We start from the raw sequence: 20,370 nt of genomic DNA, 5'->3' as shown, positions 1-20,370 counted from the left end.
TTACTGAGATTTAATTTACAATAAAGGAATATTAGTCGCTTACCACAAATGGATATAACTATATCCCGATTGCTAGTAGTTTACCACCATCCAAACCAGTATAAAGGTAAATCCCAGGAATGGCACTTGATTGGTTTTTGAACTTGAAGAAGACTCTAGTTCGGGATAGAAATGTAATAAAAAAACCCCAGTTTTCCACATTCGGTAGCGTGAACGGTTTTCCTCCAGCTGTGTAGTGTAATCTGGTTTTTGTTTGTTTTTTATACTAGTGTAGAAGTAAACGTTGTGGTGTTATATAAATCACAGGATGGATAGAAATGTTGGTGATTATCAGATTATAAAAATTGGAAGCAATACATCTCATATGAGCACCATGCACAGAAATACACTTGTTGAAAGCTGCTCCTGGGACACTCACTTTCCCTCTTAAAGCCATCTTCATGTCCTTCTTCTCCAATATGGTATTGAGACCAATATCTGGCTATCATTGCATCCAAGACAGAAATGGGACTCTCCTGCTGAAAAGGATAGACCGCTAGTCTACACGGTGTTCCAAATTATTATGCAAAAAATATTTTTTCATATTTTCCTAAATTAACTTTATGAATTGCAGTCATTGTTATTTTCCAGTCATCTGCTATTCGAGTAGAATTGAAATGTTTTTGATCAAACTGCCTATGAAAACAGTATATTTTTAAAAAATAATAAACGCTCAAAATGCCCTCAAAATGAATGTTCCAAATTATTATGCACAGCAGAGTTTTTAACCTTTTTATTTTTATTTTGAAAAACAAAATGGTCAATTGTGAAATTTTATAAGCATTATCAGCTTATTACAAAATGAAATCAAACAGTTTTTAAGTCAAAACTTAATTCTAGGTGATGTTACATTTGCACATAGGACCCCTTGTTTGAAAGAAGCTTCTGAACTCTCTCGTCCATTGAATTTGTCAGTTTTTGGATGGTTTGTGCTTCAATTGTTTTGCATGTGGACAGAATACCCTCCCAGAGCTGTTGCTTAGATGTGAACTGCCTCCCGCCATCATAGACACTCCTTTTGATGATGCTCCAGAGGTTCTCAATGGGGTTGAGGTCAGGGGAAGATGGTGGCCACACCATAAGTTTGTCCTCTTTTATGCCCATAGCAGCCAGAGATGCCGATGTGTTATTTGTAGCATGAGATGGTGCATTATCATGCACGAAAATGATCTTGCTGCGGAATGCACGGTTCTTCCTCCTGAACCATGGCAGGAAGTGCTGTTTTAGAAACTCCACATAGATTATGGAGTTCATCTTTACCCCTTCAGGGATCCTAAAGGGGCCGACAATCTCTCTCCCCATGATTCCAGCCCAAAACATTACTCCACCTCCTCCTTGTTGGCACCTTAGCCGTGTTTTCATGGGGTGCCCATCAACCAGCCATCCTCCACTCCATCCATCTGGACCATCGAGCGTTGCACGGCACTCATCAGTGAACAAAACAGTTTGGAAGTCAGTCTTCATGTATCGTTTGGCCCACTGGAGCTGTTTCTGCTTGTGTGCAGTGGATAGAGGTGGTCGACAGGATGGCTTACGCACCGCTGCAAACCTCTGAAGAACCCTGCATTTTGTTGTTCGGGGGACGTTAGAGGCATCAGCAGCTTCAAAAACTTGTCTGCTGCTATGACAAGGCATCTTTTAACCTGACGCAATTGCCTGTTGGAAAGAGTCCTCAATTTCTCCTTATCAGCACGCACATGTGTGTGCTGTGAATCGGCTACATACTTCTTGATTGTGCAATGATTACGATGAAGTGTCTTGGCAATGTTGATTGTAGTCATGCCTTGACCTAAATACTCCACAATTTGTTGCTTCTCAGCAGTCGACACATACTTTTTCTTTCCTATTTTGGCAAAAACGTAGGCTGCTTAATAATGTGGAACAGCCTTCTTAAGTAGTCTTGCCTTTATTTGGACACACCTTCCAGACTAATTTGCACAGGTATCTGCAATTGCTTTCAGTGATATAAAGAGCCCTGACACACATCACCATCAATGAGTTTAAATGACAAACAAAACATTTCTAACCTTATCACACCTAAACTCTTTTAGCATAATAATTTGGAACACAGTGTAGACTCCATTGCAATCTTGCTCAGCACCATGTTACTCTTTCTAGAGTTGGACATGAACTTAATGGGAAACCTGTCGCTGGATGTCTGGCTTGTTGCCCTGAGTCATAGAAACTCCTCCCGATGGATTGTGTAGTTATTGTCTGATGCTTTAGGCTACGTGCCCACGGGAGCTTGCTCCTGCGGATTTTGCTGCGGAAAACCTGCGGATTTATCTGGATTTTCCAGATAAATCCGCAGGTTTCAGCATGTACAGACACTCCCCATGTTATCCTATGGGACATGGGGAGTGTCTGTGTCCACGTTGCGGAATATGCTGCGGATGTCCCGCAGCCGCACATAACTGCATGTCAATTATTCCTCCGAATTTACCTGCGGAAATCTGTCTTGGTCCCATACTTACCTGCCTTGATAGCAGACACCCGGTCACTTTCCCTCGCTGCAGAGGACGGCAGTGGAGCCAGGAGCAGGAAGCAGGAGGTGGGCGGGGCGTGCACAAGCTCCGGTCATGTGACAGCCGGAGCTAGTTCAGGCCCACCCACCTTCTCCTGCACAGTGCAGAGCAGACGCTGACAGAGTGACACGGCCGGAGAGAAGTGCTGCGTGATGGAGGTAAGTATGCACGCCCCGATCAATCCAGCACTTGTTCTGCATTGAGGATGCAGTGCCGAAGCCATGGTACTCTGTCCTCAATGCAGAATGACCGCAGCATATCCGCAGGACATTCCACAAATAAACCGCAGCATGGAAGCAAAGTTATGCTGCGGTTTTCTGGGAGCTCCTGCGGATATAACCGCAGGACACTTTCCCCCGTGGGCACATAGCCTTAGGGTTCGTATGTTATGTCCAGTTTCACTTGCAGTACAGAATGGACCACTGCTCACCATTCTTATCTGTTGAGACCTTGTGGGTAATGCCATGAAGAGGCCTTCATCTATGAATGGCACACTGGCCCTATTCCTGGAGTTATGGGGTAGAGTTCCATGTATGGTAGTTAGACTCCTCTACTCTACATTCCAGGTACGTAAGCAACTCATCAACTAAATCAATATGATTTTAGTGGTGGAATCATTGGCACAGACTTTTCTCCAAAGTGTCTCGAGAGCTGTTTTTCAGCACAACAATGCCAGGCTGCATATTGCTGGCACTCCTGTAAACAGCCTGCATGGTCTAAACATGCTATGTCCTGTAGTGTCTCCAGACATGTCCTGTAGTGTCTCCAGACTTGTCTCCCATTTGAGCACATCTTGGTTGACTGTTTTAAAGAGCTCTGCCAGCAGCGGATCTTGATGATTTACATGCCCAAGTGCATTCAGTGTGGCAGAACATTCCTCATATGAATCACCTCACTGATCGCAGACAAGGTGTGTAGCTGCCTGTATTCTGCACAGAGCCTCATACTCTATACTGAATAATTTGAGGTGTTTGTAACATTTTCTATCAATTTTTCCTTCATTTGCTGATCATTAACATGTCTTATTGATCCTGTGACTTCCTCAGCTCCATGGCGTTTGCTTCTTGGTGCCACGATTTCAATGAGGAGAAATGTATTTTCCAAGTTTATCTGCAGTATGAGAAAGGACAGAGTGAGATAAGAGGAATTGCTGCTGTAGTGTAATGTCTGAAGGTTTTTGTGTTAAGGACATTTATTGTCCTTGTGAAATCAGAGTTTCAGTACTGTTCCACGATATGTGGATTTCTATGCATTTATTTTTGCCTTCTTGGCTATATGAATATGCAGTTGTGTGGATTTTCATTGTTTTAAGGTTCTTTTATTTTTTTTTCTAGGGGGCTTCTTGGGGGACATTCGGTTGCTATAATGCTGAAAGAAAAAGGAGAGCAGATGTTGTGGTACAATGATGAACTGTTACATATGGCTAAAGAGCTTGGTTACAAACTTCTCCCAGCTTTTAACACTACAAGTGGTCTTCCTTACCCAAGAGTAAGTAACGTATACTGATAGTAATATTATATATGTTCTAGTTAGACCCCATGGTGGCATAATATGCTGTTATCAGACACCCTGAGGGCTGATGATCTGACATGGAATAATATCTACTCATTATATAAGCCTCGACAATCAGCCATTCAGGTGGGACATAACGCTTTTATATGTAATACATCTTTATTTTTTTGTAAGCCTCATGAAGTGACGTTCATTAAGAGCATAGATATAGAAGACCACACCCCACTTTACAGATATTAGATGTGATATGTTATTGGGTTGTATGGCCTTATGATATTGATCATGGGCGGCACGGTGGCTCAGTGGTTAGCACTGCAACCTTGCAGCGCTGGGGTCCTGGGTTCAAATCCCACCAAGGACACCAACTGCAAGGATTTTGTATGTTCTCCCCGTGTTTGCGTGGGTTTCCTCCGGGTTGTCAGGTTTCCTCCCACACTCCAAAGACATACTGATAGGGACTCTAGATTGTGAGCCCCAATGGGGACAGTGTTGCCAATGTATGTAAAGCGCTGTGGAATTAATAGCGCTATATAAATGAATAAAATTATTATCACCTGTCCTCTGGAGAAGTCATCAATGAGATTGGTTGGCATCCAACACTCGGCACCTCCACTGATGAGGGGTTTTCAGCTCTGGTACCATTGATGCTCCATTAAATAGGAGCTGTGCAAACATTGCCGTAGCTGAATACGGTTGATTGTTGCGGTTGAGAGTTTTACAGTAGAGTATTTATTTTGTCATTGTTCAGTATATCTGTAAAATATTCAATAATAATATCGCCGTTCAGTCAGTCTCCGATATCTAATGTGAAGTTTTGTTTAATGAATTTGAAAGCTTGGGTGACGGGCTAGAGTTAATGCATTTATAGGAGACCACAGCGTTTTCCATTATTGGATTGCCTTAACAAGAGAGTCATCTGTCAACCAAGCAGGGAATTGGAACAGCTCCGGTGTCGGCAGCCATAGTCTGTAAGCCCGATTTAGCTTAGTTGGAGATTTGTAGGTGGAATCTTATGCGTATTTCTTTTATATTTTTTTAATCCGTCTAACAATATCCTAATATGACTGAGAACATTATCATTTATTTGTTGTTCTTCACTTTAGGTCAACCTGAAGTTTGGCGTCAGGAGACCTGAGGCTCGTACCGGTACTGAGACGGACACGTGTACAGCCTGCGCTGGGACCCTAATCCTGGAGTTTGCTGCCCTCAGCCGGTTCACTGGAATAACAATATTTGAGGTATGTCTATGCAGAGCTCACCTGCTTTGTCATCACAACTCATGGCTCAGATATCAAAGAAATGTAGACCAAAGCAGAGGATAAGCAATGGATAAAATATACACGATGGACATTTGTATTAAATGGGTCCTAATAATTCACATAGGACCACTGTAGATTCTGCTTCAGTTACTATTGTGTGTCACCATGTCTGATGTCTTTTTTTGGGTGGGATAGTATTCTTTGAGGTACGCTTTGAATAGAAGACTTTCCATTACGACTAATTGTGAAAGAGAAATGTTGTCTTTTCATCTCCTGGATGTGTCATTAGGCAATAATGGACCAGTTTTCAACTATTGCACTAAATGTGAAATGTAGGGAAATCAAGCTACAGATGATGATGATGATTTAGCCTTAAAATGTCTTGTCATTGTATCATTGTCAAGAGCCTGTGAAGTCCTTGATGTGATAATTGCCATCACACCTAATACTGGATGGACGGTGTAACCATTTCCGTTATCGGTGATGGCGTTTCTGGTATGTCTATAGATAGTGTAAAATGTTGTGTCCCCGATGACATGGAGACCAGAAATGTGACCTCGCACTTCCAAAATATATTTCATATCCACCTCACACTCGCCATTATAGCACCCAGTCCTAATAGACGGTCAGGAGACTTCTGCACCAAAATTGTTTGGGGTCTTTTTCATTGTTGTATTTATTATTTAAGTGACTGACACAGGAACAAAACGTTTCTCATACATAACCCAAATTCTGTGTAAAAGGGAATAAAGTCTGCAATAGGAGACTAATAGTGATATTCTATACTAGGAGCTCCACAGCACTACGGTCTGACTTTTTTTTTTTTTCTATTTTGCACTAGGAACATGCCCGGAAAGCCCTTGACTTTATCTGGGAGAAGCGTCAGCGCAGTAGTAACTTGGTGGGTGTGACGATAAACATTCACACCGGAGACTGGGTGCGCAAAGGTAAATATCAAATACAGCATGCCCCAGATACAAGGAAAGGTCAAGGATCTGTCCCTTTCTTGTACTAGTCAAGAGTAGTGACTTAGAAGTAAAAGTTAAAACTGTATTTTTTTTTTTTTTAAGAAATTTAAATAACTTTATTTTTTTTTTGCATTTCTACTAGTCTTAGTGATTGATGAACACTTGTGAAACTGATATACAAAAGAAAGTATAGAGCCTGAATCCACATCCTATTTTTAGGTTTTATTTCTGAATCCTCTTTCTGTGCATTATAGAAGAGTTGTCTCATTGTTATATATTTTCGTTCACCTCTGTATGTTTATGCTGAAGAGTGGTCCATGGCCGACTGTCCTCTGGGATTTCTGGATCGTTCTTGAAAGACTTTAATATATGATAATACATCTCTCAAATTCTTTCTCTGTCTGGCCAAAGGTCCCATACACTTAACACTATCACCGGCCGATATCGACAGGTTCGGCTAACAGTGTACTGAGCGCACCTGACAAAGTGTGTTATTCTCCCTGATATAAGCCACCTTTAGCAGAGGCTATCCCATAGAGAACTCTCCAGCCGAGCACTTTCATGTAGGGGGCTAGCATATCAAGATAGTTGGCAGCTGAATGCCCATGGAACTGTTGTTTGGGTGGACCGCTATCTAACGTGTATGGAGGCCTCACTAAAGCAGAGCAGTTCAGCCGCTGCTTCTGCGGAGCCTGCTGTAGTGTTATGTAATGCAAATGTTGACAGTCTATATGTAATAGGTCCCTGTCATATGGGTATCTGATTTCCAGAAGAATATTCTAGTTGTATATTTCACTCTTTTCTGTGTACTTTGTCGTCACAATCTTATGTTCCTCATTGCATCTCCTACAATGTGTTTTCTCTTAAGACAGTGGGGTCGGTGCAGGAATAGATTCGTACTATGAATATTTACTTAAGGCATACGTGCTGCTCGGTGATGACAACTATTTGGAAAGGTTTAATACGGTAGGTGGATTAAGGATACTGACTGTAATGGAAATGTATGACGTTGGTGTAGTCATACGCTATGCACCTAACCTACCCTGTACGGAGATTTTACATTATTTGTTTTGCAATCATTCCTTAATGTTCATTGAAATCTCATTTGTGTTGAAAAGCCATGCGTGCCCTCCATTCTGAAGACTGGCACCGGAGCGTCTGAGACTTTCTACACCGCAATCAGTTTGATTCCACTCTGCAGAAATGCATTATTGGTGGGCAAATAACTGTATTTATTGGATTATTCAGCAGCAGATTTACTATTCGGTCAGTAAATGCATTAAATATAAATGCCTAATGGATGATAGACTGTGATGAGCAGTTCAGTGTGCAGTACCTTGTCCCGGCGTCCGGTCCTCAATGCTGCCGGTCATCACTTCTGCGCCCGGCATCCTGGGCACCCCTTCCAATTACTGGGCCTTGTGGCGGCGTGATAGGCATCACAAACTGAATTGCTCTTCTTTAGTAAAGACCTAAAATAAAGATTTCAGGGTTATTTTTCACATATATTAGTTGTATCCCAAAAGTCCATATAACACAGAATAAAGAGAAAAAAGGTTTGAAATGATTTACTTTGTAAAATAAGTAAAGTTTTAATTAAAGCAATAAATCTACATGTCCATAAGCTTGCGCTATGGGAGAATATCAAAGTCCCAATTACCCGTTCTCACCAGGTCCATGGTGCCTCTCTGCACCCAGTCTTTTGTGTGTCATGACTAAAACGTATGTGACTGCTGCAGCCAGTCGCTGGGTCTGTGTTTGCTGACTACACAAGACGCTGAGCCTGTGCGCTGTAGACGTTACGACACCACTGCAGCTTGTCATCTAACACCGGGCAGGTCAGGAAAGGCACTGCTGCACCTGCGGAGGGGGGTGTAACCATGATTTTATTATTTTACCTGAGCGCCTATGGACATGGAAAATGCCTGTATGCACATCATTTTTTTTTCTTTTCCAGCAGCAGAGCTGCCAAGTTTTTCTAGGCAAAGTGCCTTAGGAATTACAGCGGCGGGCGGTCTTTTTGCTGACGTGGCTTTGCCGCCAAAATCTTTTCACTGCACTTTTGCCTGAAAAAATGTACATGACGCTTATTTTAAATGTTTGTTTCCAAACTTTGAAGTGGTAAAAGACTAAACGTGCACAGCAATGTGGTTTTTACATTACTATACACTGGGCATTTTTTGCGACACCTTTTCAGATGGATTCCAGGTGACTCATGTTTTCAGGTGGATTTTATGGCCTTCTGGCTTTTTCCCTTAGTGATTTAATGTTTTTCAATGGGTTTAACACATTGTGTCCAGAGACCCCCAGACAGGACCGAATGTGCTCATCCCATTCAGCATCTACAAATCAGTGCAGGCAGGAAAAATAAGGGTGGTGCAGCCCCCCACCCTGACAACCAGCAAGATTGCCTTACAGTCCTCAGGCCTTATATACAATGTGAAAATTACCCAATGTTTGTTCTTCATCCTTCCTCGCTGTAATCATGCCCAGTGGTCAAATGCTCATTTGTCATTGATCACATTTATTATGCAGACATGAAATCAGTCAAAAAATGTGAATAAAAAAATATAATTTGGTGACATTTCCCCATGTAACAGGCCGTCACTTGTAATGGGAACTGTGTTTGGGAAGGAGGGAGAGCAATCTCACAAACATCACATTTATAAAATATTGCATAATATAAATGGAAGTGTAGCGGTTCTGACTGACTTGCTACGTTGTCAATCAGCACTAAGTACAGGTTATTTATCTGTAGTAAATTAGAACAAATCTATAAAATGTAGTGTTCATCCCCTTTCCTGTAAAGTGCGCACATACCTGTGTGGGTACTATACCGATGTTATCTAACACTTACCAAGTAAGTCTATGTCGGCAGTAACAGCTTGTGCCTGGAATTCTCTGTTCTGAAGATATTGTGTATTAACACTGTTGAACTGCTCTTTATTTCAGCATTACGATGCTATCATGCGCTATATAAGTCAGCCACCGCTTCTACTGGATGTTCACATACACAAACCGATGCTTACAGCTCGCACATGGATGGACTCCCTACTTGCGTTTTTTCCTGGCCTTCAGGTATTGATTTATTCATAATGAACCACTGTACTAAATTCAGAAACTTTCTGAACTTTTCAGTCATTTGTTGTTTGTTACTAAAGTTAACCATAATGTCAACCCAACCTGCAGTTTAGCGGGAACCTCCATCCAACCATTTAACGTGCCTGGATGTGTTCCAGCTTTCTCCTGACCACAGATTATAGGAGCATGAATAGCATGGATCATTTAGTTGGATTTCACCATGTCCATTTACTTCAGTTTTCATGGCTGAAATGCCACTGCTGGAGATGTAGGATATTGGCTTACTCCTCTCTCCCCATTCAGAACAGTTTAAGGCCCAGACATTTGTACAAGTTAATTTGGGGTCAATAGAGATGGCTCAGCCAACTGCTATCTAATGTGTATTGCCAGCTCTACTGTGAAGTCAAATATCCTGTAATTCTTTGTCGAGTTTATATACCGTGATGTATTTAATTTATAGAACATCTCTTTTCTTAGCAACTCGCGGGTTGGAATATTATTATTACAGTTATAGGGCGTTTGGATTATTTTTAGAGCTTGGTGATCTGGTAATCTGTGCCCATCTATGACACTATGCAAGTGAAGGCAATTCTAGTAGCAACATATGAAGGACGTCCGTCACCACAGAAATGAGTTCTCAGTGCGTGCACACTGTGCACCCTTGTCGTGGCCAAATAGCCACACACCTTCCCCTGGGTCTTCCATTTATCTCCTCCCTCTGAATCCTGTCAAACCTGTCAATCAAGATGGTGGATTGGGAGATGCAAAACAAATTTTGGAGAAGAATTTGCCAAACCTGATGAATTTGAGCTTCAAAAGATTTGATCATAAATAACTACCCATAACCAGAGCCATTGTGGCTGCGGAGCTCCCTCCGCTAGGAGTCATTGTACCATCTACTAACAGAAAAATGGACAAGAGAAGGTGTGAAACTTTATGGGTTATAGTGCATTTACCTTTATTGCTTGGTTTTGAAGAACAGGTTTCAGGATACATAGTTCACCATAGAGAACAATGGTCCATTTGTCTCACAGTTCGGTCTGATAACTCCTACATGCTCCTAGCGTTTACATTGGTTAGGTTTGGTGGGTTACCATCTGTTTTTTTGCTGTGTTTTAAGAACCTAAAGGATGCCAAATTCTGTTTCTCTTCACATCAAGACTGAGGTATAGTGACTAACTGGAGCTATGTTGTTTTTTTTCTTTTTTAATAAAGGTTCTTAAAGGAGACATACGACCTGCTATAGAAACCCATGAAATGCTATATCAAGTAATAAAAAAACACAATTTTCTGCCAGAGGTAAGATATTGTTTGTACATTATGACCAATAAGTCTGTCCTAACCATGTGAAGGCTTAGCCTCTGCCTTTCACAACTTATGCAAAATGCTTCAATGACTGCTGTCACCAAAGCTGCAGCTGCCGGCTATTTTGGAGCTCTCTACATCCCATTCATTAAAAGAACATCCCAATTATTTTAATAGGAAACATACAGATTTTCTCTTTCAGGATTTCATAATGCATTTCAATAAAAAAAAGTGAAGAGGACATGTTTGTGCTTCAGTCAGTAATGCTAAGTGTCACAGTTTTCATGTGACTGGGAATTTGTGTGACTAAAGACTTTGTGTACGCCTATTCCTTACACATGGTATTTTGCATTGCCTGCTCCATCAATGACTTAAGAGAACACGTGACATCTGCAAGCAATCACTAGCAGTAGTATGCCCAGTAACGGTACCTGTCCTAGCTTAAAAAAAACTGTATTTACCGTCATCCATGGCGCTAATCTAATAATGCATGCATCTGTCGAACTGTAAATTTGGTTATAGTGAGAAAATCTATATTCTCCCTGCAGCTGCTTGCTTTCAGTTGCAGTCTGCGCTCTCTATACAATGGAAGCGCTATAACCTCTCCTGCTCCTTGTGTGACATGCTATGGAGCAGGGAAGTAGTCACAGCACACTCTCCACATACTGAGTGCTGCCTGCTCACTGCCGCCATGGCTGTCCAGATGACTGAAAGTACACGGCTGCTGAGAGATTATAAGGTATTTATTGAAAATGCTATTTATCTGCTGAGTGACAATCAAGTGTTCAATTCAAGAAAGCTTTTTATAACAAATTCCCTTTAAGTTATATATTTTCATGGATTCTCATGTGACACAAAAAGTAAATCTCCATCACACATGAACACAGGTTTTATTGGTCGTCTTCTTTTATCATAAATTAATTTACCTTCACGTTTTGCTGTTAATTTCCCACCAGTGCGTTGCCTGTTTGAAAGCTTTGTGTACTTGGCCAATATATGTTGTGTGTATTAGTATTGTTTGATTTATGGTAATGTCCATTCTATCGCTTCATTAGGAGACACAGGAAAACAGGAAAGCATGGCTGTATGCTGCTGACACTAGGCAATAAAAAGTTAGCTTCTCCTCAGTTGTACACACCCACCAACCGAAATTAAGTTAATCAGTTTTAGCTTAGTGTTCTCAGCCCTGTTTCTAGCTTAGGTTTATTAATTTTATTAACGATTTCCCTTTTTGTTTTCTTTTTTTAGATATAGCTTGTGATTGGGCAACACAGAGTGGAGTTGTCACTCTCTCACCCAACCTGGTGACTGTGAGCACAGCGTGAGGTTTTATCACTTCTGTTAACTCCCTGGCTTATGAGTCAAGACCGTAAACCTAAACCCTAACACACCAGGAGTGTTTGGGGGCTCCTTGGCAGTCGTTCTTTGCCACCATTCCCCGGCCTGCTGGTTTTCTGGATTCTGACTTGCAGGGAGGGAATACAGAACCGGTACCTGCCAGCCGCCCAAGAGGCAGGGTCCAGGACGCCTGATGACCGTTTCCCTTATTGTGCTTTGAAAATAAATTCCAGCACCTTCAGTACAGGCATCTCTCCTCCTAGGTCCCAGGGAAAATTGAGGGGAGCTCCTGGTTTTAAAAAAGTTTAATTCCCTTTCTCTTCTTGTTCCTGAGCAGTGTAGCTAAAGTTTATCGGTTCCAGTGTCACAAGCTAGTCCCTTAGGCTCTGTGCGCACTAGAAATGAGAAGTTTCTCAAGAAAATTTCTTGAGAAACTTCTGGGAGTGAAAGATTTCCGGACCTCCGGAAAAAATCCGCACCAAATCCGCATGCGGATTTGCCGCGGATTAGCCGCGGAATTGCCGCGATTTTCCCGCGGGTGGTTCCCTGCGGATTTTTGCAGGCTGTACAGCCGAAATCCGCAGGGTACCTGCGGAAATAATGGACATGTTCATTTTCTCAAGAAAGTTTCTTGAGAAATTCTTCTCAAGGAAATTTCTTGAGAAAAATCCGCACCAGTGCGCACAGCTATTTTTTTTTTACCATAGGATTTGCTGGAAAATGTCTGCACAAAGATTGCAGACATTTCTCAAGAAATTTCCGCGGCAAATCCGCGGGTAAATCCGCGGGTAAAACGCACTAGTGCGCACATAGCCTTACGGTATGTTTTATTTAATTTTCCAGCCGATTCGCAGCTTCTATGCCAGCCTGGTTCTCCTTGGCGGCTGGGTTTTAATATTTAGTCCCTGGTTTGGCTCAGGGCCTAATCCAGCATCCTGGGCATGTCCCCGCCAAACCGGCCAATCAGATGTGTGGACTCTTTGCACTCCCTGCATTTCGGCCTCAAGCAATCATAGTGCATTTTGCTCCCTAGATGTGTGGGAACACAACCTGCACAGTTTTTACACTGCTTCCTGCTCAGCGCCAGCTTTTTTCCCTTGCTGCTGGCATTTTCCTGCCCGCTACTAGTGATGGGCGATCCCGTACTGTAAAGTGTATGTGTGTTTATATACATATACCAGGGTATATATATTATAATATATACCGGGGGCACAGCATTGATCGGGCTCGGAAGCAGAAGTGGCCTGCAAACAGTCTGCAGTACGCGTCTCGGCAGCGGTAAGTATAATGACAATATTTATTACCTATATATTCTTTATTTTCCGCCCCATCCCATAACTGTAAAGCCCAAGTTCGGTGATTGGACGCAAGTTTGCGGTATCTCGATCTTTACAAAATGATCGGGTGAGTCTCCCGATCCCGACCATCGGGGGGATCGCCCATCAATACAGCTACTTGTCTCCTAGATCTCAGTCAGGGTCACAGACTCCACTCCAGGGTAAGTGCTGTGATCCTGAAAGCACCCCTGCTGATTCTCTCTTAACTATTTCTTCTCATTTCAATCCTTCCAAGAGCCCCCTGTTCTATTCTTTCCACAATATTCATGACTTAACTAGTAGGACAGGACTCAAGACAGACTTCCATCTTTACCATTAGCCTACGCATACGACATCTGAAGGGCCTTTCCATATGGAACTCCTGTAGCTAGTCACTATAGTATGTTCCTTCCTACAGGGGCCACTACTCTGTTTGTTTAATCTCTTTTTTTATTGAAAAATGTAAGGTTGGATACAATAAGCAGGGCTGCAGACCAAGGCAAATCCCCAAATAAAGACAAAACCAAAAAAAACAAACAAACAAGAATGCAATGAAACATGAAAGGCTTTGCATGGTTGTAGCCATATACAGTTTGTTACAATAAAGAACATTTATATCATTCTGGCTTGAACCATTATAAAAGTATACAATCCATAAACAATAACATAAAAAGCAAAGACTTACCATTCATACGGTTTAGATCTGTTTAGTTCCGACCACGGTGTACAGACCTCGTCTGCACATGTTGAGTGGTTGCCTATGCCCATAACCATCTGGTATTCTAGTCACACTGAGTCAGACGTAATGCACCACAGGGCCAATCGAGTACTCTGTCCACTATCCAGAAAGTCAAATGCACCAGATCTCATTACTTATGACTAACTGCAGCAGCAGTGGTCCATGTTATCTGCCCACTATACAGTGAGTCAGGCGCAACATCTACGTACCTCCTTGTCGATCGCAGCAGCGGTACAAGAGCTCTATCCACTATCTAATGAGTCAGACGTACCACATGACCAATTGCAGCACTGGGTCTAGTGCTGTTCTCTACTTTTCAGTGAGTCAGGCCCACGTATAGCACGCACCTTATGCTGATTTAAGTTTGCAGCCCAGGTGCTCTGTCCACTATCTGGTTCTTTGGTCCAGTTATAGGACAGCTCCTCCTATCTCACTCTGGATCTCTGACTTATGTACTGATGTATCCCTCTAAGCCCTCCAGAATGGAGTTCCCCATTGCCAGATTAACACCCTGGAATCTGTGGCCTTTCCCTTGCCTAGTGAGCTTGGTTATACTTCTGTTCCTCTGACCTTCCATTCCTGTTCCTCTCTGCCAAGCAATTCTCTTATATTTGTCTTCTCCCCTGTCTCTTGTTCCAGACCTGGCGGCGGTGTGCTTCTGTCATTCTCCTCTAAAGTTCCGTCCAGATCATCGAAAATTCAGATGACCGACGTGTTTTTTTTTTTCTCAGTTGGGGAATTTTATTCCAGTGTCGCACAGTTCAGGATCGCTGGTAAGCTTATCAGGGCTTCTTTTCCTTCTTCATCTGAAACTTTAAACTAATAATTTGCCTCCTCAATGGCAAGATTATCTTTAAGCCGCCTTTTGCATACACTCCATAAACAACTCTCCTTTCATATTTCTCAAAGGATGAATCCTATTAGTTCAATCTCGGCAGAGGTATCTCGTCATGGACTGTACAAGGCCAGATGGTATTTTTCAGCAGTTCCCATGCCTCCAGTAATCTCTGAACCTGCGACTTCCTACCTGTGAAAGGCCTTCAACAGTAGAGTTTGTCTCATCAGAAGTTTCTCATTCACAGTTTTTTTGTTTGTGTTTTTTTTTTTTCTTTTATGCAGAACTTGCCCAACTTCAATTTGATTTCCAGGATAATCTCCTGACATCTAGCCCCGAAATTATCTAAAGTTTTGGACCTACGAAGGTAGTCTTTCATCTTGCAGAAGTAGTCTTATCTTCTCGCAGACTCTTCGTGGAAACTCTCATATCTGTCCCCCAGATCCAGCCTTCTTTCTCCATCAGAATTTTACATTTCTCAGTTACGCAGTCTGGCCTGTGGAACACGGGGCTCAAGCTTTCGGTTCCTCCCATCAGATCTTTGATTATACCCTCAGTGATGAAACCCTCTGATGTCTTCTCTTTCTTCTTCCCCCCCCCCCCCCCCCGGCCGCCTTGTTGTCGGACCTTAAGTCTAACTGGTTCCTCAGCTTTCTTAGGTCAAGTTTCTACCTTCTTACCTTCTTTTCAAGGAAACTAGTTTCCCGTTCTATGCTTAAGATTTCCTGTGAGGTGAACATGCTTGTGAAATCTTTATTGGCCTTCCTTGGATCTCTTTTACCCCATCTGGTGTTAAACTCTCTTCAGCGCTCTACCTTTTGTATCCATTCTAGACATACTTCCTTGTTTCCCAGAGAGTTCTTTCCAGCGACAATCACTTGCATGCGTTAGTAGAGCTGGCAGTCCTGTCTTGGTGTTTTTGCATTCACCTTCCTATTCTTTTCACCTTTCTTCTGTGCTGAGATAGTCTTCTCTCACTCCATTCTTTTCCTTTTCATCCTCTAGACCGATCATTTAGATTGTAACTTGTCAGTGTGCATCTTAGCACCCCTCTCTGTCTTTGACAGATTCACACACCTGCTCAGATTCCCTGTTTGTGATCTGGAGAGTCGTCATAATGTTTGTAAAGTCTGGTCATTTTGGACTCATATTGGTAAGGGACATAGCACCTTTTCTGTCGTTGCTGCTCCCTTCACTTGTTCCTGTGGGCTCCTGCACCATTTGTCATCAGGCCTCCATTGGCTACTCTCTAGGCTGCTTCTATTTACCTTTTTATTTTTTCCAGCTTCTTCAGAGTTTGACCTTACCCTTAATTTACCCTAGCAGTTTTGGATCTGGGCAGAAAGGTTTTCCATATTACAGTGGCCAATTTATGACCTGTTGGTTCTTCTGGTCTTACATTTTTCTAGTCCTTTCTCTTCCCATCCCTAGGGACTACTTTTGGGTGTCCCATGGGTTTCTGTGTCCCCCCAATGAAGCGATAAAAGATTTTATGGGGAGTATCCAAAATCTTTTTCTCTGAGCCTTAATCATGGGACACAGCACCCGCCCTTATTAAATACATCTGTTTGTCCAGTTTGTATTTTATTTGTCTTTCTTCTCACAGTGAGTGATCGACTTGGCTCCGGTTGGTGGGTGTATTCCACTGAGGAGGATCTAACTTATTTTTTTTTTTTATCTAGTGGTAACCTCCTAGTGGCAGCAGCATACACCCATGGTTTCCCATGTCGGTTAATGAAGTTTTTGTGAGAGAAATTTTACAATGTGTACCCAATATCTTCCCTTTCCCCCTCCTATAAGGTACTAGTCTGATACAATCCTCTAAATATACAAAATAATATTGTTTATGTTTCAGGCCTTCACGACTGATTTCAGAGTGCACTGGGCGCAGCATCCATTAAGACCAGAGTTTGCAGAAAGCACTTACTTTTTGTATAAAGTGAGAACGTGTTCTATATTCCGTCACGAATTTGGAGAATTATTTGTAAGCATTAGTATATAATGTAATATATATTTTTTTTATAAACTTTTAAAGGCAACTGGTGACCCTTATTACTTAGAAGTGGGAAAAACAATAATTGAAAATTTAAATAAATATGCTCGAGTCCCCTGTGGATTTGCAGCGGTTAAAGATGTGCGAACTGGAAGTCACGAAGACAGGTATGTGCCGTACACCGTAGGAGTCACCTTTTAGAAGTTATATTAATTTGTCTTTGTCATGTAATTGCCCCTAATTTACAGTTTTTATCGATTTTATCCAATGTTGATCATGAGTGCGACGTTACCAAAAATTTGAGTAAAATCTTCGATAAGCGCAAGGCATCTATGAGTACACATGGGGACATCAGCCTGTCAATCACGTCTCTCAGGGTGGGAGCAGCGCTCTCCATGTGACTATGCCGGACTGACGCCTATGTCTGCAGTATTTTTTCAGCATTCCTACTAGAAAAAAATTTGGATGCTGGGAGTATAGACCTATATCAGTTGATTTTGGAACATATATCCTAATCAAGGAGTTTTCTGAGCTGAGAAGAAAAGTCTCCAGTCGCTGCCGAATCGTGACAAACTTGTGATGCATTCAGTCACGATTTCCCTGTATTGCCGATGCCAGTGGATGGTTATGTGCTTACTAGATTCTCTTTTCTTCTTCTCTCAATAGAACATTTAGAGGACTGGAGGAGAATCTAGTCAGCAAGTGACAGAATATCTATGCAAATTGTTCACTTGTGGTCACTTGACCATCCATTTGCTTGGAGCATATAGGTCAAACGTGACAATCAGAGCATCGCCCACTGCTACAATTCGGCAGTCCCATAGAGTGGCTGCAGATTTTTACTTCTCAGTCCTAGAAAACTTTTCAACCCTTTCACAACATATGATGTACATTTATGTCATGCGTCATGTCCTGGACTTTGATGCAATTCTCCCACACCAAGCCCGTGTCTTTCCCAGCAGATGATGGCTAAATTATTCAGCCATCATCTGCCTCTTAACTCCTCCTTGGGTGGAGCAGAGCTCCTCCTACCACTTTTTAACATGTTAAATGCCTCTGTCAGTCTCTTCCAGCAGCATGTAACTCGTACTGGCATGGGGGACCACCATTCTATGTGGGGCTCCAATGGCTTGCCATGACAGCCAGCGGTCTGATGGAGAACCCCCATGCTCGTTGTGACAATTCTCCTGTCAAAGTCCGTGTTTAGCCAGCATTCATGGGAAACCATGAGTTTTGGTATACATAGCAGTGCTGTTACATTGCTATGTATAGTACAAGCGATCAGATAGTTGCAAGTTTCAAGTAAAAAGTAAAAAAAAAAATTAAGTTTTAAAAGATGAAGAAATAAATTAGAAATTGAAATCTCTTCCCTTTTTTGCCCCATTTAAAAATAAAGCAGTTTATTAAAAAAAAATAAAAATACGTATTTGGTTTTGCTGTGTTCGTAAAAGTCTAAGATATATTAATTTGCTTGGTAAATGGTATAACCAGAAAAAAATTCAACACACGAGACTTGAAGGTTTTTTGGCCACGGCAACATATCAATAAAATGCAATAGGACGAGATCAAAATGGTGGTAGTAAAAAACGTCAGCTCAGGGTGCAAAAAACAAGACCTCATACAGCCCCATAAATGGAAAATGGCCACACAAGCAAAGGATTTTTGTTCTACAAATTTCTGAATTTTTTTTTTTCACCACTTAAAAAAAAAAACAAAAAAAAACTTCACATGGTTGGCATCTGCATAATTGTACTGACCTGGAGAATAATATGCCTGGTCAGTTTTACTATATCGTGAATATGGTAAATAAAAAAGTTGTGAAATTGCACCATTGCACTTTTTATTTTATTTTTTATTTTTTTTTTTTTTTGCAATTTCAATGTACTAGTAATTTTTTTTTTCTCGCTTTCCAGTGCATCATATGATAAAATGAATGGTGTCATTCAAAAGTACAGCTTGTGCCTCCAAAAACAAAGCTTATACCGATATGTGCACAGAAAAATGAAAAAGTTAGGACTCTTGGTAGAAGGGGAGGAAAAAACAAAAACTGGAAATAGCCTGGTCATGAAGGGGTTAAACTGACAGCTTCTCCATGAAGCATGTAATACCTCCATGTTTTAACTGTTGAGTGATATTTTTGATATAAGTTTCCAATGTCTCTGGATCCTTCATGCCTTTCATTGTGTTTTTTTCAGGATGGACTCCTTTTTCCTGGCAGAGATGTTTAAGTACCTGTACTTGTTATTTTCCGAGAAGGAAGACCTTAACTTTGATATAGAGGATTACATTTTTACCACAGAAGCTCATCTTTTACCACTTTGGTTATCCACTGCAAATCATACACGAGTAAAGAAAAACAAAGTATGTATTTAATAAAACTTTATATTGCCTTTATCAATCCATTTTATTAAAATAACTACAGATATAAAAAGTGAGTGATCCATGGAAAATCTGCAATAAAGTAGGCGTGTGTCTCACGACTGTGCTGCGAATTGACCGTGGATTTCACTTCTGCTGCACGACATTTCCATAATAGCAGGAGCATGACGTGGATTTGGTAATAATGATGCTTATTTTTTAGGGATAATCGAATACCACAAATATTTGGCAACACCCATTTCTCTAGTCCCTTCCACGACAGCATAGGAGGTTGTCTCTCCACGCCCTAATTGGGATAGGAAGCACAAGAGGTTTAAAAGGACCCTCCCACCTCCCATAGCCAGTGTCTTTCCTGTCCCCATGGGGCATGGAGAGGTTTTCTTTCTCTCCTATGCTGTGGTGGCCGGCGAACTACAGTGTATGTATATATATTTATATTTTTTTGTTCCTACCTTAAGCCGGGCAGTATCGGTCGGGCCTTCGCCGCTCCTCCCCTACTGTTCCCTCACGCTGTGGGGGACCGCTGCTCCAGCCTTCCGGAACTCCTCTGGGGTGATGCAGGCTGTGTAGCTCCCCGGCCGGCGTCCTCCCTGAGCCGCCGGCCGCTTCCTGCATGCACGCTGCTGGGCGATCCGGAAGTGCTACCGCGGGCGGGACTTCCGGTCTAGCGAACGTCCGGTTGGGCACTTCCGGTCGCGGAGGCAGCGTGGAGGACACGCCGACGCTGACACGGCCTGTCAGGGACCGGATGCAGGAGGCGGGGAACGTTCCCTGTCACTGGGGGGGGCAGGCCCTTCTGCATAAGGGCTGCCTTGAAGACTTCAGATTCACGGTAAGGATTGCTGCTGTGCTCCCTGACATGTCTTCCCCTGCAGCTGCATCTGCAGAGCCCAGTGTTCCCCCTGCCACAGTAAGTACAGAGGGGGGGTGGTCCCTCATGCATAGGTCTCAGGCGGATATTTATGGCTCTTTCTGGTCTGTGTTTTCCAGGAGGACAAGGCCGCTAAGAAATTTGACAAAAATGAAAAGTCAGAGAAGTCTGAGAAGTCAGAGAGGTCTGAGAAGTCCGATAAACCGGATA

The 20,370-nt window shown here is 42.2% G+C and overlaps 1 protein-coding gene across 2 annotated transcripts in view; it reads left to right on the top strand.

Annotated features, from left to right (window-relative positions):
• Window positions 1-20,370, top strand: part of EDEM3 (ER degradation enhancing alpha-mannosidase like protein 3) — a 181,345-nt gene that overhangs the window by 95,009 nt on the left and 65,966 nt on the right. For both annotated transcript variants that reach the window (XM_075322020.1, XM_075322019.1), the window contains exons 6-14: window positions 3,899-4,052; window positions 5,180-5,314; window positions 6,177-6,282; window positions 7,172-7,269; window positions 9,256-9,381; window positions 10,600-10,683; window positions 16,773-16,856; window positions 16,953-17,077; window positions 19,106-19,271. In XM_075322020.1, the coding sequence (XP_075178135.1) occupies window positions 3,899-4,052; window positions 5,180-5,314; window positions 6,177-6,282; window positions 7,172-7,269; window positions 9,256-9,381; window positions 10,600-10,683; window positions 16,773-16,856; window positions 16,953-17,077; window positions 19,106-19,271 (1,078 nt within the window). The remainder of the gene's footprint in view (window positions 1-3,898; window positions 4,053-5,179; window positions 5,315-6,176; window positions 6,283-7,171; window positions 7,270-9,255; window positions 9,382-10,599; window positions 10,684-16,772; window positions 16,857-16,952; window positions 17,078-19,105; window positions 19,272-20,370) is intronic.

The sequence above is a fragment of the Anomaloglossus baeobatrachus genome, chromosome 8 (assembly GCF_048569485.1).
Source record: "Anomaloglossus baeobatrachus isolate aAnoBae1 chromosome 8, aAnoBae1.hap1, whole genome shotgun sequence".
Classification (NCBI taxonomy): Eukaryota; Metazoa; Chordata; class Amphibia; order Anura; family Aromobatidae; genus Anomaloglossus; species Anomaloglossus baeobatrachus.
The sequence above is the reverse complement of the archived record's forward strand: the minus strand, read 5'-3'. Positions and strand labels throughout refer to the sequence as shown.